Raw genomic sequence first — 26,368 nt, 5'->3', positions numbered from 1 at the left:
TCCCCCTCAGTCCACCTCCAGATGAATTCATTACTTATACCAAAAGAGCACCATTAGAAGGTAAGATGGACTTCTGTAATATCCAGCCCTCTGTTCTGTTTCCTCAGTACAGAATGTTCAGGCTCCCTAAGTCCTGTAAATAAGAAGTGTAAGACCAGGAAATCTCAAACCAAGTGGATATTCATGGAAAGGTAAGAAGAACTTTTTCGTCCAGGAAAGTTAAATACATTTAGAAAGAAGACAGGAAGTTAAATACATTTTGGGGCCGGGCGCGGTGGCCTACGCCTGTAACCCCAGCACTTTGGGAGGCTGAGGCAGGTGGATCATCTCAGGTCAGGAGCTTGAGATCAGCCTGACCAACATGGTGAAACCCCAACTCTACTAAAAATACAAAAAAATTAGCCGGGCATAGTGGCACGTGCCTGTAATCCCAGTTACTCAGGAGGCTGAGGCAGGAGAATCGCTTGAACCCCGGAGGAAGAGGTTGCAGTGAGCTGAGATCATGCCACTGCACTCCAGCCTAGGTGACAAGAGCAAAACTCTGACTCCAAAAAAAAAAATACATATATATGTATATATATAAGCATCTGTGGAATTTTACTTCAGTGACACAAATTCATTTGAAGCAGATACTAAAATACATTGTGTATTTAGTATGACATCAAACTTTTCTCTAACAAGTTAATAAAAATTATCTTCTATAAGTTATAAAACAAAACTAAGCTTTTTACATTTATTAGAAATTTGAACACTGGTTATTTAATATTAAGTAATTATTAAAATTTTTTAATGTGAACATTACTGTGGTCATTTTTTAAAAATCATCTTGTATAGATACAGACTGAAATATTTACAGAATAATATAACACCTGGAATTTGCTTTAAAATAACCCTGGGGGAGTAAATGAGGGAAAAGACGGAAGAAGACTGGCTGGTGAGGGGAGATGAACGGACACTGGGGTTCATTATACTCTTCTACTTTAGGGTATATCTGAAATTCCCCATAATAAAAACTTTAAAAAAATAAACACTGAAATTTCAAGACTTAAGAAATCAGAATGTCTCAATTATGCCTAAGACACCCAACTCCATAAATATACTGAAAACCACTGAATTCTACACTTAAAAGGCACATAATAATAAAAAATATATTGCCACTCCTTCCTATTTTGGGCTTAGTTTTCAAGAGAATCTTAAGTTAGAGTCATATATTCATTAGCCTGTGATGTAGGAAATAAAAGAGGCTACAGTGACGACATTAATAAAGGAGGCATAATTACTATTTTAAGTTAGCTTTTAAGAGGTGAAACTTTAAAAAAAAATTTAGAGACTGGGTCTCGCTCTGTCTCTCAGGCTGGAGTGCAGTGGCAAGAATAGGGCTCACTGCAGTCTCAACCTCCCCAGGTTGAGCAATCCTCCTGTCTTAGCCTCCTAAGTAGCAGGACCACAGGCATGTGCCACCATACCTGGCCTTTTTTTTTTTTTCTTGTAGAGGCAGGATCTCACTATGTTACCCAGGCTGCTCTTGAACTCCTGAGCTCAAGTGATCCTCCTGCCACAGTATCCCAAAGGGCTGAGATTACAGGCATGAGCTGCCATGACCAGCCTGAAAAAGATTTTTTGATTGGCCAAGAACTTTTAAATTTAAAAACAAAATTCCTGAAAGTCTACATTAGCTAGGGAGTAAAATGAAAAAAGAGGACTTTCATTTTTACTTTAAATACTTCTATACTTTAAAAAGTGCTTAAAAGCTTGTATTATTTTTATAATAAATACATTTGGTGCAAGGTTTCAAATGTTTACTTTTCTAACAAAATTGCATTTTAAGGCTTTGGGTTTTGTTTGGTTTTGGTTTTGTTTTTGACACAGCGTCTCTTTCTGTCAACTAGGCTAGAGTGCGGTGGTGCGATCTCAGCTCATTGCAACCTCTACCTCCTGGGTTCAAGTGATTCTCCCACCTCAGCCTCCTGAGTAGTTGGGATTACAGGTGTGCACCACCACGCCCGGCTATTTAGGCTTTGTATTTTAAATGAGACTATGAAAAGCAGTAAATGTTCATATTATAGAGCACGGGTTTTCAAAATGTTCTACTTCATGCTTTAAAAATAAAATGGGCCAGGCACAGTGGCTCATGCCTGTAATCCCAACAGTTTGGGAGGCCGAGGCGGGCGGATCACGAGGTCAAGAGATAGAGACCATCCTTGCCAATACGGTGAAACCCCCTCTCTACTAAAAATACAAAAATTAGCTGGGTGTGGTGATGTGCGCCTGTAGTCTCAGCTACTTGGGAAGCTGAGGCAGGAGAATCGCTTAAACCCAGGAGGCCGAGGTTGCAGTGAGCCAAGATCACGCCACTGTACTCCAGCCTGGCGACAAAGCGAGACTCCGTCTCATAAAATAAAATTTAAAAAAATCAATAAGTAGTAAGACAACTCCAGGATCAAGGAGGAAGAGACATCCCTTTATTGTATTTTGTGTTATGTGATTTTAGGATTCAAAAACCTACTTTAAGTTACCTAATGTTCCACAATACAGCAGGTGTATTTCTTTTAACCTATTTAAGCCATCAGACAGAATAAACTTACTTGGCCAGTACTTAATGAAAGACTTCTCTAATACTGAGGGAAGCAGGTCTATGACTAAAAGAATAAAGCCCCATTGGGAGATGAAACAAACCAGCACCTCAGTTTTCTCTAGAGTCTGTGCATAGTAAGAATTGGTGAAAGTGGCATAAAGAAAGTGTCGTTAAGTCACATATAGCTATCATTTAAATGTCATTTAAAACATCTTTAACATCTGAAACATTTATCTTCAAAGTGTCTTTAGAGGTCCACTACTACATGAGCTGCTTGTGAGACAGATTTTAAAAAGTGATGAATCAACTACAAAGAACACCATGTCATCAATAGCAAAATAAATTGGAAATGCTATTTAAGAAACCAAATCATTATCGATTATGGATAATATAATATAAGCCAGGCACAGTGGCTCACGTCTGTATCTTAGCACTTTGGGAGGCTGAGGGGGGTGCAGATCATTTGAGGTCAGGAGTTCAAAACTATCCTGGCCAACATGGTGAAATCTCATCTCTACTAAAAATACAAAAAAATTAGCCGGACCTGGTGGCAGGCGCCTGTTATCTCAGCTATTTGGAAGGCTGAAGCGGGAGAATGGCTTGAACCTGGAAGGCGGAGATTGCAGTGAGCCAAGATCGCCCCACTGTACTCCAGCCCGGGCAATAGAGTGAGACTCCATCTCACACACGCACAAAAAAATCATAAGATAGAATAGAAACAGGTACTGTTAAATATAATGGTGGCTACTGAACTAAAATGATATACAAATAAGATTACAGGTTTTTTGTAGAAAAAAATTTGTGCCATCCATTTTTTAATAGAAAAAAAAAAGAAAAATACATACAAAAAAAGAAAACTAAGAAACATGGATAACATTCTCTTCTTCCTACCACCCCTTCCTCACCAAAAAATAACTAAATGGATCATTCACCTTACTATCTCTTTTAAAGGCTTTACATAAAACAGTAAATTGATTGTGACCTTTTAAAAATGTTTTGAGACCTATAAACAAATAAGAATAATCCTTTCTGGGCACGGTGGCTCATGCCTGTAATCCCAGCACTTTGGGAGGCCAAGGTGGGAGGATCACCTGAGGTTGGGAATTTGAGACCAGCCTGACCAACATGGTGAAACTCTGCTTCTACATAGAATACAAAAATTAGTCAGGTGTGGTGGCGCATGCCTCTAATCCCAGCTACTCAGCAGACTGAGGCACAAGAATCACTTGAACCTGAGAAGCAGAGGTTGCAGCAAGCTAAGACCATGCCATTGCACTCCAGCTTGGACAACAGAGTGAGGCTGTCTCAAAAAAAAAAAAAAAAATTCCTACTCAAAAAAAAAAAAAAAACAATCCTAGACTTAGTTTCTAGGATATCTAAATTTTGGTCTGGGAAAATAATCCATCTTTCTACTAATCTGGTATTATCTTCCTGAGCTGAGTACTGAACAACTCCCAGGCCATCGTATTCACCCTGAGAACAGCAGCATGTGGTACATCATTCGGATTCAATTCAGTAGCTGTGATGTCCATTTGGTCTTGGAGTGGCATGCTTCTTTCCTGGGTAGCCTGTGGCTTCAGAGACCCTTAATACCCACCCTGGTCATCTCACCACACTCAACCCTCTAGGAGAGAAACGATTTTTAATACAGGGGTGGCATCTGTTATAATCCCTGGCCTGCCGAGTCCCTGTTGATGATGCAGCTATGTTCCATCTCAGGAGAGGTGGGGCAAGAAAAAGCCTGAGAACCATGACTCTGTAGAATGTGTTCAATTCTACAGAATTGAAAGAGTTAATGCAACTCTTTCAATTAACATTTTGCAGTATGGTTTCTTTGCAGTATGTTTTCCTCTCAGAGTTATCATGGACCCTAACCTTATTTCTTCCTGATTTCTACAAAAAAAATGAAATCATCCTGCATTTATTGCTTTTATGGCTTCTTACAGCACTTTCTTGAACTCCTGACCTCAGGTGATCCGCTCGCCTCAGCCTCCCGAAGTGCTGGGATTACAGGCGTGAGCCACCATGCCCAGCAACTTATAGCACTTTCTGAAAACATTTTACAGAACACATTAAAATGTGAGATCTCATGCAATGATTTAAAGTATAGCTTATGTTATTATCTAAAGAGCACATATGAATTACAAGAATTTAAACAGATAAGTGATTTCTAACATTTTATGGTAGTCTCTAGAGTGTCTTCAATTATCCCAAGGACCAATCTAAAACAACTTGATCTTTTTGGACACTAATACTTTCAAAATTGGATGACTTGGTGAACATCCCTAGGAAACTAGCACTTCTAAAACATTTTAGGCAACATAAGCCAATAGAAAGACAGGTGAGTGGAAACCCAGGTTTTAAAAAGGCCCATTTCGGCCGGATGCGGTGGCTCACGCCTGTAATCCCAGCACTTTGGGAGGCCAAGGCGGGTGGATCGCGAGGTCAGGAGATCGAGACCATTCTGGCTAACACGGTAAAACCCCGTCTCTACTAAAAATACAAAAAATTAGCCGGGCGTGGTGGCAGGCACCTGTAGTCCCAGCTACTCAGGAGGCTGAGGTAGGAGAATGGCATGAACTCGAGAGGTGGAGGTTGCTGTGAGCTGAGATCGCGCCACCGCACTCCAGCCTGGGCAACAGAGCGAGACTCCATTTCCAAAAAAAAAAAGAGGCCCACTTCAGGACTTTCTCAAAATGTATGTCTGTTCCAGGGCAACCTGCTGATCCAACACTCTTCAGACTTCCAAGACTAAATAAAATACCTTCCCTCTAAGTATCCCAAGGATTGACTTGCAAGCAACACTTTTTTATAGGAAGTGTGCCTTCACTACATCAGATCAGCACTGCAGAGCTCCCTAAAGTCTCAGGTACCCAGTGTATGAAAAGCACACTGACTGGTAAGGACAAAGAAGAAGGTTTGTTTCTAATTCTGACCAAAACATCAAAATATATATGGTGTTTCCTTAATGCTGGAAGTGGTATGAAGGAAGAACTTGATTACTTCAATTAAGTTATCAAGTTGAGGCCCATAAATCTCTAAAATTCCTAAATGTTTGTCATTTTCTACTGAGGAAACAGAAGAAAGGAATCTGATTTGCTTTGGACAAAAAAAAAAGTGATATATTTTATTACACAACATTCTGAAATCTTAATCACTGTACCTCTTTAAGCACAGCACAAACTGTAGCTGGTGCTACTTAACAAGCATTACAACTTTCTTTTTTAAAAGCAATTCTTGAATCCAAGAACTAAAAGAAAGAAATTAAAGCTGTAGAGAATGCTCCAACTTCAGAGGTCTCATACTATACCGTGAATCGTGTCTGTCACCTGGAAACCAGAGTGCTCCAGGCACGATCGCATGGACAAGCCTGCAGCAGAGAACACATGCACATACAGCTAAAGTGGTACATTACCCCCAACGCCCTTCACTCCACCCAACATAAAGACATTCCTTCCCAAAGAGGGGTGGGCTGTGGTCAAACCATCGTTCCATGGACCAGAAATCCGCATTGGCTTCATGCTATAAATCCCAAACATTTAATACCAGCAAGACAAAGACACTTTGAATATGTAAAAATTAGACATAGTAGTCTGTGGTTTATTTGGTTATCAAAAGAAGGCACCAAAGCAGGTATGGAAGGACTATTGGTAGTAATTTGGCAACTATCTTGGGAGAGTATCAGCTAAAGAAATGTTAGGTTAGCCCAAATGGGAACACACAACACGAGAAAAATGTTTTACTTCTGAGAGGGAAGTTTTGACTGCCTTAGGAATAAAGAATTAAACCATACTCAAAAGTATAAGGGAACTTTTTTTAAAGCAGCGTGAACAGAACAATTTAAATTCCTAACGATCCTAATGCAATGAGGAAAAAAGTGACAATTCACAGAATTCAGTTACCAGGGACATAATTCCTTCAAGGAGTACCAGCAATACTGGTCTTTGCATGGTGTGACCATAGTAACATAAAGAAATACTTTTTAGCAGCTGATTTCTCAATAGCCGGAGTTTAATATTAACTATTTATGAGTTATCCATATTTTATTGTGGCTTAATTTTTAATTAAACTGGGGCTAAGAGAAAACAGGGAGGAAGACATTTGTTTTCTAGATTCAAAAAGGACAGTGTCTCAAATTTGACTCTTTTGAGTTGCTAAGACATATCTGCGTTGTGCCTTGATGCCTTTATTATGGTTAGTACTCAAACAAGCACTAATATTAGCCTTCTATGACTCAAAAAACAAACAAAAACAATTTTCCAGACAACATTCAAGAGAGATCTTTGATGTGTATTATAAACATTCATGCCTGTGAGACCGCTCATAACGGTGAGGCCAAATCTCTCCATTCATGCACAGAAGGAAGTGGCTTAACACAGAGTCACTGTTCTGACAGAGGAAGGGACAAAGCAATCCTCTGAGACTTCCGCCAACTGGCACAGGTTACATTGAAGGAACAATACGTACTGACATTTGTGTCTTCCACAATTCATGATAAATAAGCAAACTGGTTATTTGTAATCAGCCAAACTTGCTTCTCTGAAAAGGCTGCTACTGGACGTTGCAGAGCTCATGTTCCTTCCCAGTATCAGAAAGGAAAAAAATCAAGTTACATTTATAGCTAATTTTATACATTTACGCTCTCTTCTAGCAATTCTATCTCTTTCCACAATGCAAAGGCTGAACTATTCTCAAAACTTCTATTAAATTATCCTCCTTTAGCTCAGGGTAGTTTCACAGTTGAGTTTGGTTTTCATAATCTATGCAGCTAATGAAAATAACCTCATTTCCATTAAAATTAAAGATAGTCTATGTAAAACAGACACTAAATTATATTGACATGCATTACTTTAAGATCAGACCAATATTTTTATGTTTAATAATTTCCTACAAATAATATTCTATAGCTGTGTGTCTTATCTTGTTCATATTTTCAAAAGGACCCATTCTTGACCTTAACACAGGAATTTTCATAAGCACCCTAAAACTAACACAAATACTAAACAAAAACTCCAGGATACAGTCAGGAAGTCTGCTTCTGTCTCATCTTAGATAGAAATAGAGGCTAGAAGAGACAGATGTTTGTGGGACAGAAGCTGTGGGGCTGAACCCAATCAAAGTTTTACCTTGGCTTTTTGGCACTTAACCCTTAGAGAACTGTACCAAAGAGCAGTCATTTCAGTGTCACTATGGAAATAAAGGAAATTAGACATCTTACAATGCCGAGATGAAGAAAAATGAGAAAGTTGAGAATCATCTAGTTATTTTAAACCAAGTCACCTGTAAATCATTTGCTGATCAAAGAACGTGTAAAATGTTACCACCTCTGATTCTCACAGAAGTAAAATGTTCAAAAGCTTAAAACGAGGAAGGGAAATAGAAAGAAGGGACATACTAAACTAAATCTGTCATATAATTAAGCAAAAATGCAAAATACTCTGAGAAAACACATAGGTCTATTATTCGTGCAGTAGTCTTCAATTAACACTTTTTCAAGGAGTGAATTCTAGCCCACCTTAAAGGATGCTATAGCTGCATTTGTAAAGGTGGCTTGGGAGATACCAGTTATATATGTATAAATACACACACATGTATAGGATGCGTGTATGCTTTCCTATGAGGTAGAGCAAAAAGAAGGAAAGCAGGCCGGGCGCGGTGGCTCACGCCTGTAATCCCAGCACTTTGGGAGGCCGAGACGGGCGGATCACGAGGTCAGGAGATCGAGACCATCCTGGCTAACACGGTGAAACCCCGTCTCTACTAAAAAATCCAAAAAAATTAGCCGGGCATGGTGGCGGGCGCCTGTAGTCCCAGCCGCTCGGGAGGCTGAGGCAGGAGAATGGCGTGAACCTGGGAGGCGGAGCTTGCAGTGAGCTGAGATCCGGCCATTGCACTCCAGCCTGGGCGACAGAGCAAGACTCCGTCTCCAAAAAAAAAAAAAAAGAAAAAGAAAAAGAAGGAAAGCAGAAGATTTGAGTCATACTATATTTAATTCTCTCTTTAACCCTTAATTTTATGAAAGTAATGTGATTTATTATTTGGGGCTCTGTATTTGCTCAGTCGCATCTCTCACTTAATGCAAATCTTGACAATTTATTATCAATCCTAACAATTTATCATAAATTCTGGCTTTTTTTTTTTTTTTTTTTTTTTTTTGCTGTGATAGGAACAAAACCCTCACTGTAGACCATAAATATCTCCTTCCATTGTAGGCCAGATTCATTCAAAGAGTTGGCTATACATCAGCAATTTCATCACACCTAGACCGCAGCAAAAATAAATAATAGAAATTTTAAAGCTGTTGAAAATATTTGGAAAGGAATTTAAAATCCCTGGCACAGTGTGTGGCAGCTCAGCTCCTAAAGCTCACAGCAGCTGTCGCCTGGCTTGCATCTTAGAAGCTTCTAAGCCTGCTCTTTACTTTCCTTCTTTTGTACCTTAGCCATCTTTTGGAGTTCTTGATTTTGGTTCCCCTCCTCATGTTGTCACAGTACTCCCAATGACCAACACTCTCCAATGGCCATTAATATCTGAAACTCTTAACCGGCAACAAGTATGCCTGCTAAACTCCGCAGAGCTAGGAAACCAAATATACTGAACTCTGAGACTCTAGGCTTCATGGTTTACTAAGTTTAAACTACAACCAAAAAAGCGTGCTTGAACTAAGGACTTGAACAACTGAATAATTATATTGAAAATACAGATTCCCACCTACAAAGCAAAGAAATAGTTTTTTTCCAACAAAAATGAGTTTGTTGTCTATGTCAACTGTCAGATTGTCAGAGGTATGCTTATTATCCATGGAGAAAACTACTAATTTCCCTTCCGATTTTTTTGGTTTTGTTTTTTGAGACGGGTCTCTCTCTGTCCCCCAGGCTGCAGTGCAGTGGCATGATCTTGGCTCACTGCAACCTCCACCTCCTGGACTTAAGGGATCTTCCCACCTCTGCCTCTAAAGTTTCTGGGGGACCACAGGCACATGCCAGCACGCCCAGCTAATTTTTTATAGAGACAGGGTTTTGCCATGTTGCCCAGGCTGGTTTCAAACTCCTGGACTCAAGTAATCCACCTGCCTTGGCCTCCCAAAGTGTTGGGATTACAGGAGTGAGCCACCATGCCCAGCCCTAATTTCCCTTTCTATCCAAGGTGCTTTCAAGTATGGTTTCCACCTTACATCAGTAGATACAGCTTCAGGAATGGAAACTCATTTAACATTTGCCTAATAAAAACATAATTGAGAAGCTAAATGTAGGGTACCTCCCCCCAAATTGGAATTATATGTAAAACATACTCTATTCTATTAATTTGGTAAGAGTTAATTACATTTTAAGTGGCTTAAATAATTCTTTTTATTTTTCTTAGTTACTTAATAGTCTTTTTTCTTAGAAATAAATTAGGACATAGAATTCTGTTCAAACAAATTTTATTTCCATACATTTCTACTGTATTTAACTACTGTTAATACACTTCTAAATTCCACACTGCTTCCACACTGCTAAAATTTCAAAATGGAAAAAAGACTAACAATAAATAATAATAAAGATAATGAATCTTTATTAGAGGAAGGCTAATTACCAAGTTGTAGGCTATGCTGCAGCTGGGTTTTACTAAGTGACTCATATAATAGAACAGAACATTCTCGAGCTGGGCTGTCCAACACAGTGGCCACGAGCTACATGTCACTATTTTAATTTAAATTAATTAAAATTAAAAACAATTTAAAATTCAGTTCAAGAGTCACACTTGCCACATTCCACATATTCATCACTGACATGTGGCTGGTGACGAGTGTATCAGACAGCACAGATGCAGAACACTCCATGACTCCCATTACTGTAGCACTGCTCTAGAGCACAGGATTAAACTCCTAGGTTAGTCTAGCCCGCAGAGGAGCACCTTGTAACACATTTAAAATGCTTCTTATTTAAGTTAGAAATGAAAGTCTCATAAATCAGATTTAAACAATAGTTTTATATCACATGTAATTTCAGCAGCTATTTATTATTTAAAAAGTGTTGTATAAATGCAAAACACACAAAACAGCAGAAATGGGACTTAATTGTTGCAGAATGTAAACAGTCCTCAAAGCAAAAATGACTATCAAGACATACCAGGCCAAGTGCAGTGACTCATGCCTGTAATCCTAGCATTCTGAGAGGACTAGACGGGCGCATCACTTAAGCCCAGTAGTTTGAGACCATCCTGGGAAACATAGTGAAACCCTGCCTCTACAAAAAATACAAACATTATCTGGGCATGGTGGCTCACTCCTGTAGTCCCAGCTACTCAGGAGGCTGAGCTGGGAGGATCATCTGAGCCCAGGAGGTCGAGGCTACAGTGAGCCATGGTTGTGCCACTACATTACAGCCTGGGTGGCAAAGTGAGACCCTGTCTCAAAACAAAAAAAGGCACATCAGTAAAAGTGCCAAAATAACAATGATTTTTAAAACTATACTCTGAAACTGCAACTTGATTAAATTTAAAACCCAAGCTGCATGGTGAACACAAGAATCTTTTCTGCTTGTGTATTAACAGCAAGGGGTCTGTGTTTTCAGATAGCATCAATTGTGGTCCTAGCTGGATGCCAGCTATCTGCACCTAATGACAAAGTGACCACAGATATCCTCAGCAAGTGCACACATGTGTGGAATAGCTATGTACCTTCAAACATACTAACTTGTTCCCCACATTTTTAGATCTTAACCATTTCCACAGCTTGACAGAGTCAAGGAAAAGCTATCCAATAAAAGGGTTTCTTCACATTATGACAATTTTTTTAAGAATTAACACCTAGACTGCCAATTCGAACTTTAATATTGCCAAACATATAATCAAATATCATATGGATATGACCTGCTTTTTAGATTGAGCTGAAATAGGCCGGTCTTCTAAAAAATTTAGCTTGAAAACTACTCTATTTCATTAAGATAAAAATGGGCCCTTCCAAAGAAGATTAAAATGGATATCAGGGCCAGGCACAGTGGCTCATGCCTGTAATCCCAGCACTTTGGGAGGCCGAGGCAGGTGGGTCACAAGGTCAGGAAATCGAGCCCACTCTGGCTAACATGGTGAAACTCTGTCTCTACTAAAAATACAAAAATTAGCCGGGTGTGGTGGTGGGTGCCTATAGACCCAGCTACTTGCAAGGCTGAGGCAGGAGAACGGTGTGAACCCAGGAGGCAGAGCTTGCAGTGAGCCAAGATTGCACCACTGCACTCCAGCCTGGGTGACAGCAAGACTCCATCTCAAAAAAAAAAAAAAAAAAGGCCAGGCACAGTGGCTCACGCCTGTAATCCCAGCACTTTGGGAGGCCGAGGCGGGCAGATCACAAGGTCAGGAGATTGAGACCATCCTGGCTAACATGGTGAAACCCCGTCTCTACTAAAATTATAAAGAATGAGCCAGGCGTGGTGGCGCACACCTGTAATACCAGCTACTCGGGAGGCTGAGGCAAGAGAATGGCGTGAATCTGGGAGGTGGAGCTTGCAGTGAGCCGAGATCGCGCCACTGCACTCCAGCCTGGGAGACAGAGCGAGACTCCGTCTCAAAAAAAAAACAAAACAAAAAAAACACAGATAACAAAATCCTACCACAGGCCAGGCGTGGTGGCTCACGCCTGTAATCCCAGCACTTTTGAGAGGCTGAGGCGGACAGATTACCTGAGGTCAGGAGTTTGAGACCAGCCTGGCCACCACTATGGTGAAACCCTATCTCTACTAAAAATACAAAAATAGCCGGGCATGGTGGTGTGCCTATAATCCCAGTTACTCAGAAAACTGAGGCAGGAGAAATGCTTGAACCCAGGAGGCAGAGGTTGCAGTGAGCCGAGATCGCACCACTGCATTCCAGTCTGAGCAACACAGCCAGACTCCATCTCAGAAAAAAACAAAAAAATAAAAATCCTACCACAGAAATACATCAACCTGGCCGGGCACAGTGGCTCATGCCTGTAATCCCAGCAATTTGGGAGGCCACGGCAAGTGGATCACTTGAGGTCAGGAGTTCGAGACCAGCCTGACCAACATGGTTAAGTATTTACTAAAAAAATACAAAACTAGCCAGGCATGGTGGCATATATAACGCCAGCTACTTGGGAAGCTTAGGCAGGAGAATCGGTTGAACCCGGGAGGCAGAAGTTGCAGTGAGCTGAGATCGCGCCATTGCACTCCAGCCTGGGCAACAAGAGTGAAACTCTGTTTCAAAAAAAAAAAAAAAAAATACATCAACCTAACATTTCTGTTGCGGTCAAAGAAATAGTAAATTCATGACATTAATAATATTAATAATAAACCCAGACAAGTTGGGATACCCTGTAACTGAATAATTCAATAGATACTTTAATTAAGAGATTATTTAAGTAATATAAAACTTTAGAAAGATTATGACTGTAACAAACAATTCAAAGTTTTAAAGAAATCTCAGAGAAATAGTTATTAAATTCAGCTTCAGCTTCACTGAGATCATACTTTGTTAACTGGGACTATCCTCTAAAATCTTTTGGATTATGTTATAAAAACAGTACCTTCTCCACATTAGAACTTTACAATCTAAATCTGAGCTGAAAATTTTAATCAATATGTAGAACCAAGAATCATCAAGCACTATTAAAGATTTAACCAACGTTGTACCTTCTCTGGATGTGAAACTGGGAATGCCTGTACTAGTTTACTAATAAATAATAACCAAAAAAGAACAGGAATTAACTCAGAATGCAAACCAAGTTGTGCAGCCCAATTACAGTAAAAGCAATATACTTAAATATCTTTAGTAACACCATTAAAGTATTTAAAATCTCTTTCCAAGGTATCTCAGGAAAGATTTAAAATGTTAACAGGATCCCCCCCTCCCAAAGTAGCCTATCAACTCACCATCTGCAAAATCGCTCCATAAAGCCGCAGGAGCACTTTCCGAGGCTCATCGCCAAGGGTGGCTGTGGTATCAGGTAGAGAGCACTGGAACAGCATGTTGCTAAGGCCGCCTCTGTCAGAAATAAGAGGATAGTAAGTATCTGTATTGCAGATGAGCTAAATCACTCTTCTTGGATAAATATGGATGAAAAGTCAGGGTTACACAAGAACTGTTCTCATCTTATCTCGATTTATTCTCTCAATTTAACTCCATGAGTCACATTAAAAACAGACAAATTCTCTATCTGTTTAATTTCTAGAGTAGAGGTGGGGAAGCGTTTTTGAAATCGCCTGTGTGGGCTGGGCGCGGTGGCTTAGGCCTGTAATCCCAGCACTTTAGGAGGCCAAGGCGGGTGGATCACGAGGTCAAGAAATCTAGACCATCCTGGCTAACACGGTGAAACCCCATCTCTACTAAAAATACAAAAAAATTAGCCAGGCATGGTGGTGGGCACCTGTAGTCCCAGCTACTTAGAAGGCTGAGGCAGCAGAATGGCATGAACCGGAGAGGCAGAGCTTTCAGTAAGCCGAGATCGCACCACTGCACTCCAGCCTGGGCGACAGAGCGAGACTTGCCTGTTTGCACCTCCACATGCTGTTTCCCTTTAGAGAAGAAAGAAGGGGCCGGGCGCGGTGGCTCAAGCCTGTAATCCCAGCACTTTGGGAGGCCGAGGCGGGCGAATCACGAGGTCAAGAAATCTAGACCATCCTGGCTAACACGGTGAAACACCGTCTCTACTAAAAAATACAAAAAACTAGCCGGGTGATGAGGCGGGCGCCTGTAGTCCCAGCTACTCGGGAGGCTGAGGCAGGAGAATGGCGTAAACCCGGGAGGCGGAGCTTGCAGTGAGCTGAGATCCGGCCACTGCACTAAAAAAAAAAAAAAAAAAAAAAAAAAAAAAAAAGGAAGAAATGCCCTCAGTCCTGGGAAGGGGAAAGGCATCCCAGATGCATCCCTGCAAACTCATATTCTTCTAGAATCCAAAAATCTCCATTATATTTCTATAATTAGCCAGTTAAAATCTTGAGGCAATATTTAAACCTTCTTCTCTAGGGCTTTCTATTTGATATGTATTAATAGTTCCAAGATCTTCTATGCAAGTGTTACTAAAGATCTGTCAACTGATTTTGACTAGGAGCTTGTTCAAAAAACTTCCAACATTAACTGGTTACCAGGGCCTTCAGATGAAACAGGAGACCTCCATACTCTAATCACACACCAAGCAGGTAGCTAAGCAAGGAATCAAATCCAGGTATATGGTTTCAGAGTCCTTGCTTATAACTAACCAAGAAGAGTTGTCAAAGAGATAGGAGGCAAAGCTGGAGAGCACCATGTGCCACATTAAAGATGTCATGGGAGGCCTGGTGCGATGGCTCACGCCTGTAATCCCAGCACTTTGGGAGGCCAAGGTAGGTGGATCACCTGAGGTCACCTGGCCAACATGGTGAAACCCTGTCTCTACTAAAAATACGAATCAGATGGGGTGGTGGCACACACCTTGTAATACCAGCTACTTGGGAGGCTGAGGCAGAAGAATCACTTGAACCCAGGAGGCAGAGGTTGTAGCGAGCCATTATTGCACCACTGTACTCCAGCCTAGGCGACAGAGGGAGACTCCCATCTCAAAAAAAGGAGAGGAGGCCAGGTGCGGTGGCTCACGCCTGTAATCCCAGCACTTTGGGAGGCCGAGGCGGGCGGTGGTCAGGAGATCGAGACCATCCTGGCAAACACTGTGAAACCCCGTCTCTACTAAAAATACAAAAAAATTAGTCGGGCGTGGTGGCGGGCGCCTGTAGTCCCAGCTACTTGGGAGGCTGAGGCAGGAGAATGGCGTGAACCCAGGAGGCAACAGAGCTTGCGATGAGCGGAGATCGCGCCACTGCACTCCAGCCTGAGAGACAAAGTGAGACTCCGTCTCAAAAAAAAAAAAAAAAAAAAAAAGAAGGAGCGGAGACGAGAGGAGAGGAGAGAGGAAAAAAGAAAAATGTCATAGGAGCTGCATGAGCTGCAAAATCACCTTCCATCAGGACTACTCTCTATAAACCTCTATGACACAAAAGTCTCCATGTCCTATCACTACTATAACAAATTACTACAAACTTAGTGGCTTAAAACTGAAAACAGATTCTGATTGAGCTCATGCATTTTTAAAAATAAGGGTAACTAGGTGGAAATGGGGAGTTGGTTAAGTTTAATGGGTACAGAGTTTCAGTTTGGGAAGATGACAACATTCTGGTGATGGTAACACAACAATGTGAATGTACTTAATACCACCGAACTATAAATTTTAAATGTGTTAAAATGGTATTTTTACTGCTGCTTATTTTACCATAATTTTACTTAATTTTATTTATTTATTTATTTATTTATTTCAGAGAGGGTCTTGTTCTGTCATCCAGGATAGAGTAGTGCAGTGGCACAATCTCGGCTCACTGCAACCTCCACCACTGAGGTTCAAGCGATTCTCCTGTCTCAGTCTCCCAAGTAGCTGGGATTACAGGCTCATGCCACCATGCTCAGCTAATTTTTATATTTTTGGTAGAAACGGAGTTTTGCCATGTTGGCCAGGCTGCTCTGGAACTCCTGACCTCAAGTGATCCACCCATCTCGGCCTCCCCAAGTGCTGGGATTCCAGGCACACCATGCCTGGCCTTGTTTTACCGCAGTTGTAATAAAAAAGGACGAAGCACTGACATATGCTACAACACAGAACTTAAAGCATTGTGCTAAGTGAAAGAAGACGGCCACAAAGGACCATACGTTCTATGATTCCATTCATACGAACTGTCCAGAACACGGGACTCTATAAAGTCCATTAGTGGCTGCCAGGAGCTGGGGTAGGGGGGTACTTAAGGGTAGAGGATGATAACTAAAGGTTTCTTTTTGAAAGATGAAAATGTTCTAAAACTGACTGTGGTAACAGCTACAAGTATCTGTGACTACACTAAAAGCCATTGGACTGTACAATTTAAATGGGTGAACTGTATGGTATGTGAACTACATCTCATTTTTTTCTTACCAATTAAAAAATTTGAATGTGCTTCTAACACAATTTTTCCCAGATTTACGTAAGACATATTTAAGATGTTTTTTCAAAGGTTATCTAAAATGAAAAACCATCATGAGTCTCTAGGAACAAGACAGCAAGAGTCAGGATCTATTTTCCCAGAAGGTTGTCTACCTTAGTTAAAAAGAACAAAAATAAAAGGGAAACCAAAGTTCTTGTTTTTCCCAAAGTAAGCTGTGAAGGAGGCCGACAATGTGTAGATCAAAGGAACCAAAAGCAGCCTTAACCTTTCTGCTAAACTTGGGGTGGTGCCTCAACTGTGTGGCTTATCAGAATCCCCCTGCCGTGTCTGGTCACAGCCAACAGGGTTTCTGGCTACCAAGCAACAGAACAGGCATTAAAACAGAGTTAAAAGCCCTAGTTTTTCTTCCAGTCACATACTCTGGAAATCTCAGTCAAATGCAAAAGCAAACAGATGAAGTACTGTTCTAAATTGTGTAACCTGATTCAAAGTTTATCCCCGTACCGCTAAAGAAGGAAGGCAGACTAGCTTGGCCAGAAATAAGCTCACGACCTGGAAACACTTCAGCTGTTTTTTATTACCTGTAACCTCTATTGTTCAATAGGTTTCAGTGAAGAAACTGTCAATTATTTTTTAGTGACAGTCAAAATAAATGAAGCAAGGTGACTGACACCAATAACCCAAACTGTGAGAAACTCACCTAGAAAAAAAGCCAGTTACCAATGAGTCAAATAATAATATGATCAGGAACAACAAAACTTAGTGGGAAGAAATGCCAGAAATGGTAGAAAAAATTTATCATATAATTTGTCAAAAATATCCTCCCAAGTAAAACCCCAGGAGCTCTCAACGATTTACAAGAAGTTTTGAAACTACAAACTTTATCACCTGGCATAACAGCTTTATAAGTCATAATTAAATATGAGAGGCATGGGCTGGATGTGGTGGCTCATGCCTGTAATCCCAGCACTTTGGGAGGCCCAGGCAGGCAGATCACTTGAGGTCAGGAGTTCAAGAGCAGCCTGGCCAACATGGTGAAACCCTGTCTCTACTAAAAATACAAAAATTAGCCGGGCATGGTGGCACATGCCTGTAATCCCAGCTACTCAGGAGGCTGAGGCAGGAGAACTGCTTGAACCTGTGAGGCGGAGATTGCAGCGAGCTGAGATCGCACCACTGCACTCCAGTCTGGGGGACGAGAGTGAAACTCTGTCTCCAATAAATAAATAAATAAATTTAAATATACGCGCGCGTGCGCACACACACACACACATATGAGAGGTACAAGATACTCAAGCAAAATCTCAAGTACAGTGACAATAACACACTTATTCCACACTCAACACAATGACAGGAAGGAAACGGAAAAGAGCAGGAAGTACCTGCTGGCAGAATTCTCACCTCTGCCCTCCAGACCCAGTGGTGCAGGCATCACTAACTGCCAACTCATGATTCCTTAAAACAGAATACTAAGGGAATAACAAGCAGTATAAAGAGGTTCTTTTTCTTTTTTTTCTTTTTTTTTTTTGAGACAGAGTCTTGCTCTGTCACTCAGGCTGGAGTACAGTGGCACGATCTCGGCTCACTGCAAGCTCCACCTCCCAGGTTCACACCATTCTCCTGCCTCAGCCTCCCAAGTAGCTGGGACTACAAACGCTCACCACCACACCGGGCTAATTTTTTTTTGTATTTTTAGTAGAGATGGGGTTTCACCGTGTTAGCCAGAATGGTCTCGATCTCCTGACCTTGTGACCCGCCCACCTTGGCCTCCCAAAGTGCTGGGATTACAGGCGTGAGCCACCACGCCCGTCCAAAGAGGTTTTTTTGCATAAATTGTTAACCAATACTGAAATGAATCATTTCAGCTTCTCTTGACAGCCAGAAGAACTAGGCAAAGGAAAGAAATAGGCCGGGCGCGGTGGCTCAAGCCTGTAATCCCAGCACTTTGGGAGGCCGAGATGGGCGGATCACGAGGTCAGGAGATCGAGACCATCCTGGTTAACACGGTGAAACCCCGTCTCTACTAAAAAAATACAAAAAAAACTAGCCAGGCGAGGTGGCGGGCGCCTGTAGTCCCAGCTACTCGGGAGGCTGAGGCAGGAGAATGGCGGGAACCCGGGAGGCGGAGCTTGCAGTGAGCTGAGATCCGGCCACTGCACTCCACCGGGCGACAGAGCAAGACTCCGTCTCAAAAAAAAAAAAAAAAAGACAGAAATAAAAGGCATCCAAATTGGAAATGAAGTTAAATTATCCCTGTTTGCAGACAACATGATCTAACATACAGAAAACCCTAAAGTCCCCACCAAAAAACTATTAGAAGAACTAGTAAGTTCAGTAAGATTGCAGGATACAAAATCAACATACAAAAATCAGTAGCAGTATTATTTCTATATGGGAGCCTCAGGTGGGAAGATCACTTGAGCCCAGAAGGTCAAGGCTGAAGTGAGTGAGCTGTGATCATGCCACTGCATGCCAGCTAATAGCATATTATCTGGAAGGGAAATCAAGAAAACAATCGTGTTTACAGTAACTACCAAAAAAAAAAAAAAAAAAAAGGAAATTAAGAAAGAAAAAGTAAGAAATTTAACCAAGGAGGTGAAAGATTTCTGCAATGAAAACTTTAAAATATTGATCGGAGAAACTGAAGACACAAATAAATGGAACAATAGCCCATGTTCATGTATTAGAAGAATTAATATTATTAAAATGTCCATACTGGCCAAGCACCATGGCTCACACCTGTAATCCCAACACTTTGGGAAGCCGAGGTGGGCAGATCACCTAAGGTCAGGAGTTCAAGACCAGCCTGGCCAACATGATGAAACCCTGTCTCTACTAAAAATACAAAAATTAGCTGGGCATGGTGGTGGGCACCTGTAATCCCAGCTACTCGGGAGGCTGAAGCAGGAGAATCGCTTGGACTCGGGAGGCAGAGGTGGCAGTGAGCCAAGATCACTCCACTGTACTCCAGCCTGGGCGAGAGAGCAAGACTGTCTCAAAAAAAAAAAAAAAATCCATACTACCCAAAGCAACCTATACATTCAATGCATCAATGCAATCCCTATGACGTTCTTCATAGAAACAGGAAAAACAATCCTAAAATTTATATGAAATCACAAAAGACCCCAGTAGCCAAAGCAATCTGCAGCAAAAAGAACAAAGCTAGAGGAATCACACTACCTAACTTCAACATACACTACAAAGTCATAGTAACCAAAACAGCATGATATTGGTGTAAAAACAGTCAGAGACCAGTATAATAGAATAAAAGCCCACAAGTTAATCCACATTTACAGCCACCCGATTTTCAACAAGCATCAAGAACACAATTGGGAAAAGGACAATCTCTTCAATAAACAGTGTTGGGAAAACTGGATACTGCATGCAGAAGAATGAAATTCTCATTCACACCATATACAAAACTAAACTCAAAATGGATCGAAAACATAAAGACCTGAAACTACGAAACTACCATAAGAAAACATAGGGAAAAAGCTTCATGACCTTGGTCTGAGCCAGGAATTTTTTTAAAAAGACCTCAAAAGCACAGGCAACACAAACAAATATAAACAAATAGGATTATATCAGACTAAAAAGTGTCTGCACAGCAAAGGAAATAAGAGAGAAGAAACAACCTACAGAATGGAAGAATCTATTTGCAAACTATACATCAGTTAAGGGGTTAATATAGAAAACATACAAGGAACTCACAGCAAAGAAAGGAAAGAAAACCAATTAAAAAATGGACACCAGCTACTCAAGAGGCTGAGGCAAGAGGATCACTGGAGCCCAGAAAGTCAAGGCTGCGCTGTACTTTAGCCTGGGTGACAGAGCAAGACCCTGTTTAAAAAAAAAAAAAAAATTAGTCCTAAATGGTGGCGTGTGCCTATATTCCCAGCTTGGAAGGCCAACATAGGAGGATTGCTTGAGCCTAAGAGTTTGAGGCTGAAGTAAGCTATGAATGCACCACTGTACTCCAGCCTGGATGACAGAGCAAGATTCCATCCCTCAGTAACAAAACAAGGCAAAAGACCCAACAGACATTTATCAAAAGATGATATATAAATGGCCAGAAAGCCACGTGTGGTAGGTAGCACGTGCCTGTACTCCCAACTACTCGGGAGGCTGAGGTGGGAGGATCACTTGAGCCTGGGAGGTTGAGGCTGCAAATGAGCTGTGACTGTGCTACTGCACTCCAGCCTGGGTGACAGTGCAAGACACTGTCTCAATAAATAAATAAAAATAAAATAAATGGCCAACAGATATATGAAAAAATGTTCAACATCACTAGTCATTATTAGACTGGCTATTATCAATGATAAAAGATAACAAACGCTGGCCGGGCGCAGTGGCTCAAGCCTGTAATCCCAGCACTTTGGGAGGCCGAGACGGGTGGATCACGAGGTCAGGAGATCGAGACCATCCTGGCTAACACGGTGAAACCCCGTCTCTACTAAAAAATACAAAAAACTAGCCGGGCGAGGTGGCGGGCGCCTGTAGTACCAGCTACTCTGGAGGCTGAGGCAGGAGAATGGCGTAAACCCGGGAGGCAGAGCTTGCAGTGAGCTGAGATCCGGCCACTGCACTCCAGCCTGGGCCACAGAGCAAGACTCCGCCTCAAAAAAAAAAAAAAAAAAAAAAGATAACAAACGCTGACAAGGATGTGGAGAAAAGGGAACCCTTACACACTGTTGATGGCAATGTAAGTTAGTACAGATACGAAAAATAGTATGCTGGGTCCTTAGAAAATTAAAAATAGAATTACCATTAAGATCCAGCTCTGCTCATCAAAGCAAGTTTAAAAAAAAAAATCCAGGCTGGGTGCAGTGGCTCATGCGTGTAATCCCTGCACCTTGGGAAGCTGAGGCAGGCAGATCACCTGAGGTCCGGAATTCAAGACCAGCCTGGCCAACACAGTAAAACCCCATCTCTATTAAAAATACAAAAAAATTAGCCAGGCATGGTGGTGCACGTCTGTAATCCCAGCTATTTGTGAGGCTGAAGCACGAGAATCACTTGAACCTGGGAGGCAGAGTCACAGTGAGCCAAGATCACACCACTGCACTCCAGCCTGGGAGACAGAGCAAGGCTCAGTCTCAAAAAAAAAAAAAAATCCAGCAATCCCATTACTAGGAATACATCCAAAGGAAATGAAATTAGTACATCAGACATCTACACTTTCATGTATATTGCAGCACTAGTTACAATAGCCAGCAATTGGTTATATAATCAATATAAGTGTCTATCAACAGATGAAAAAAGAAAATGTGATATATATAAACAGTAGAATACTATTAAGCCTTATAAAAGCATGAAATTCTGTCTTTTGTGACAATATGAATGAACCCAGAGGACAGTATTTATGTTAAGCAAAATAAGTCAGGCACAGAAAGACAGTAACAACGTGATCTCACTTGTGTAGAATCTAAAAAAGTTGCTCTCATAGAAGTTGAGAATAGTGCTTACCAGAGGCAAGGGGAAGGCAGGGGAGACAGGGAGAGGTTGGTCAACTGGTACAATGTTATAGTCAGATGGAAGGACTAAATTCACCTTATACCCAATAAATAGGACAATTATTATTATTATTATTATTATTATTATTATTATTATTATTATTATTTTGAGACTGAGTTTTGCTCTATCATCCAGGCTGGAGTGCCGTGGTGCAATCTCGGCTCACTGCAACCTCCGCCTCCCAGGTTTAAGCGGTTCTCATGCTTTAGCCTCCTGAGCAGCTGGGATTACAGGCTCCCGCTACCACGCCCAGCTAATTTTTGTATTTTTAGTATAGACAGGGTTGCACCATGTTAGTCAGCTCGTCTCGAACTCCTGACCTCAAGTGATCCAACTGCCTCGGCCTCCCAAAGTGCTGGGATTACAGGCATGAGCCACCGCACCCGGCCCATATGTACAATTATTACATGTCAATTATAAACATTATGAATAATGCTCCAATGCTTCAGCACTTACATGAAATACACAGGCTATAAAATTATAAAATTCTGGCCAGGCATAGTGGCTCATGCCTGGAATCCTAGTACTTCGGGAGGCCGAGGCGGGCAGATCATCTGAGGTCAGGAGTTCAAGACCAGCCTGACCAACAAGGTGAAACCCTGTCTCTATTAAAATACAAAATTAGCCAGGCGTGGTGGCACATGCCTGTAATCACAGCTACTCAGGAGGCCAAGGCAAGAGAATCCCTTTAACCCGGGAGGCGGAGGTTGCAGTGAGTTGAGATTGTGCCATTGCACTCCAGCCTGGGTAACAGAGCGAAACTCCATCTCAAAGAAAAAAAAGAGAGAGATTATTTAATGCCTGTTACATTCTATAGCACTGTAAAACAAGAAAAATCCATGCTACACACTACAGTGATACAACAGCTTAGTAGGCTGCCCAAGGTCTTGAAATATGTCATCTCTAGGGCCAGGCACGGTGGCTCACACCTGTAATCCCAGCATTTTGGGAGGCTGAGGCAGGTGGATCACGAGGTCAGGAGTTGAAGACCAGCCTGGCCAACATGGTGAAACCCCATCTCTACTAAAAATACAAAAATTAGCTGGGTATGGTGGCAGGCACCTGTAGTCCCAGCTACTCAGGAGGCTGCAGCAAGAAAATTGCTTGAACGCAGAGAAGGAGGAGGTTGTAGTGAGCTGAAATCAGGGCACGGCACTCCAGCCTGGGCAACAAAGTGAGACTCCATTCAAAAAAACAAAAACAAACAAACAAAAAAGAAAATAAAGAAACATGCCATCTTTAATGGCAAACATCTATCTATCTTTAATTATTTGGGTTTTTTCCCCTGTCATTTTCAGCAACGGGATATTTTGGTATTCATGCATGTGAATCAGCTGAATGAACGCTCAGGCAGATGACAAACCTGAGGAATTGTCTGCCCCAACCTGTAACACAAAGATTTCCACCTGATAAATTAAGGTAAGAAGTTACCTAACCAACTGTATTTTGCTGAAAAGCAAAAAAGCCACTGAAAGCTCTGCAAACTGTCTACAAGTCACAGGGCACCCAGTTCAGCAGATACAGGGCTTAGTCCCCAGGGTTGAGGGCCTGGACCTAGGAGAAAATAGAACAGGCAGTCTCATGACTATCATCTAAAAGCCAAAATGACTAGAAAGAAAAAAAAAATCACGACATAACCAATGTCTTAGCAGAAAAATGATCTTTAAGCCATAGGGCTGGCTACATGGAAAAGAGAATACAGCATAATATCAAAACAGTTACTGAATTTAGAGCACAAGGAAAATAAGAAAAGAAAAGCAGCTTTTGGAAAAATTTCTTCTAACCATCTAAAATTCAAATTGCAGCTATGGCTCAGGTTAAAAAAAAAAAAGGACTGCAGTAAAACATCAGTATCTCTATGGAGTAATCAGAACAGTCTTAACCCCCAGCTCTCTGAACACAAGAAAAGCCAGGAGGTACCATTAAAAGAACAGGCCAGGCCAGGCACAGTGACTAACACCTATAATCAATCTCAACACTTCGGGAGGTCAAGGTGAAAGGACTGCTTGAGTCCAGGAGCTGGAGACCAGACTAGGCAACATAACAAGACTCGATCTCTACCAAAAAAAATTTTTTTTAATTGGTCAGGCATGGTGGCATGAGCCTGTGGTCCCAGGTACTTGGGAGGTTGAGGTGGGATGACTGCTTGAGCCTGGAAGGTTGGGGCTGCAGTAAGCCGTGATCACGTCACTGCACTCCAGCCTGGGCAACACAAAAATGCTGTCTCCAAAAAAAAAAAGAGTCCAGCCCAGGTAGAGTGCTGGCTCTGTACAAAATAGCTGTGTGACCTTGGGCAGGCCTCCAAGCCTGTTGTCACACCATAAAATAATGTAGCAGAGGTAGCAGTATTTAACAGAAGTTTTGTGAAGATTACATGAGATCATAGGAGCTGTTCATTTATCAGCACCAATTACAAAGCAAAGGTTAATACTTCAGAGGAAGCCAGAAGGATGAAAGGATCAAGCTCAGTCTTAAGAACCCTACCCCAGCATGGCTCAGCCTTGCCACTTCATATCTGGGGCCAGGTCACTCTTCACCGAGGGGCAAAGCTGCCCTGTGCACTGCAGGTATGTTTAGCAGCAACACTGCCCTCTATTCACTAGATGCCAGCTGTACTACCACCAACATGGTAACAATAAGAACATGTTCGGCCGGGCACGGTGGATCACGCCTGTAATCCCAGCACTCTGGGAGGCCGAGGCAGGTGGATCACGAGATCAGGAGTTCAAGACCAGCCTGGCCAACATGGTGAAACCTCGTTTCTACTAAAAATACAAAAAATTAGCTGGGTGTGGTGGCGGGCACCTGAAGTCCCAGCTACTCGGGAGGCTGAGGCAGAAGAATTGCTTGAACCTGAGCAGCAGTGGTTTCAGTGAGCCAAGATCGAGCCACTGCACTCCAGCCTGGGCAACAGAGTGAGACTCTGTCTCAAAAAAAAAAAAAAAAAAAAAAAAAACGTTCAAACACTCCCAAATGGTGAGGTGGGGGGACAAAATCACCCCACTATTCCTCTACTTTTTTCATGATTCTTTCTGCAGTTTTTACCTATTTTCCCTTCCCCAAAATTTGAACACCACTTTGTTCTCTAGCTGGATTCCCAACTTACAATCTTTTCCTTCCTCTATTCAAAATAATTTCTTCCTCCTGATTTGCCTATTTCAGTTAACAGTAGTACCTTTTTCCCACTCACCCAGGCTCAAAACCTCCCTCGTTTCCAATGGCCTGGTCCTCTCCCTATCTCCCAAATTCTCTCATCCTTTCCATTGTTATTGCTCCTGCTCAAATGTACATCTTCCCCCTAACCCCCACTACAGCAGCCTCCTCTCTGGTCTCCCAGCTTCTTGATCCCCTCTCTCCTCTATGCTATCCCCCAAGCCACCTTAGAAAGTGTTTCTAAAATATAAATTTCAAGCCACCACTGTCCTTAGCACAGTCTTTGGAACACAGTATGCCTCTGCCTACCCTTCCCACCTAGGAAGTCCTTCCACAAGGCATGGTCAGAAGTATCCCCACCCACTTTCTCATCAAGTGCTTGCATCCCTTCTGGCTCACGCTGACTCCCAGTAAATACTGGACAAAAAGAGTACTAGGCACATTAAGATGTGTAAATACATTATGAAAGACAAGGAAATTACGATCTCACTGTGGAAAACTAAAGATAAGGGCTATGCCCCACCACGCAGCAGAACGAGGAGATTCCCTGCCACTGACAGAGAATGGAGAGATCCCGGAAGGATACTAGACAGGCTGACGGGGCTCCACTGGAGGGGAAAACAGGAAGGAGAACATGGGCATCACTGAAAGCAATATATGATAGATAACAGAACAAGTGCTTTTATTATTATTATTTAAATTCTACTCCTAGCTGGGCGCAATGGCACATGCCTATAGTCCCAGCTAATGAGGACGGTGAGGTGGGATGATCGCTTGAGCCCAGGAATTCCAGGCTGCAGTGAGCTATGATCCCACAAATGCACTCGAGCCTGGGCAACAGCAAGATCCTGTCTCAAGAAAAAAATAAAAGAAGGAAAAGAAATACCACTCAACCTTCTGTTTCTAGCCCAGCATGTAAGAAGCTTAGAAGTCGCCACCTGATCCTAACAACATGTAAAAAGCTGAATGAACTGAAAAAACAACTCTTAAAGAAATGAGGTAACTGGGCGTGGTGGCTCACGCTTGTAATCCCAGCACTTTGGGAGGCCGAGCCAGGCGGATCACGACGTCAGGAGATTGAGACCATCCTGCCTAACACGGTGAAACCCTGTCTCTACTAAAAATACAAAAAAAATTAGCCGGGCGTGGTGGTGGGCGCCTGTAGTCCCAGCTACTCTGGAGGCTGAGG

The 26,368-nt window shown here is 41.9% G+C and overlaps 1 protein-coding gene across 4 annotated transcripts in view; it reads right to left on the bottom strand.

Moving 5' to 3' along the window:
- CHKA (choline kinase alpha) overlaps nucleotides 1–26,368 on the bottom strand; it is a 73,623-nt gene that overhangs the window by 34,483 nt on the left and 12,772 nt on the right. For all 4 annotated transcript variants that reach the window (XR_004053479.1, XM_030917343.1, XM_030917341.1 and 1 more), the window contains exon 2: nucleotides 13,444–13,555. Coding sequence is in view for 3 of the 4 variants with exons in the window: in XM_030917343.1 (XP_030773203.1) it covers nucleotides 13,444–13,555 (112 nt within the window). In the remaining variant the exon portion in view is untranslated. The remainder of the gene's footprint in view (nucleotides 1–13,443; nucleotides 13,556–26,368) is intronic.

Source organism: Rhinopithecus roxellana, chromosome 15, assembly GCF_007565055.1.
Source record: "Rhinopithecus roxellana isolate Shanxi Qingling chromosome 15, ASM756505v1, whole genome shotgun sequence".
In the NCBI taxonomy this organism is placed as follows: domain Eukaryota; kingdom Metazoa; phylum Chordata; class Mammalia; order Primates; family Cercopithecidae; genus Rhinopithecus; species Rhinopithecus roxellana.
This window is presented reverse-complemented; position numbering and strand designations above follow the sequence as displayed.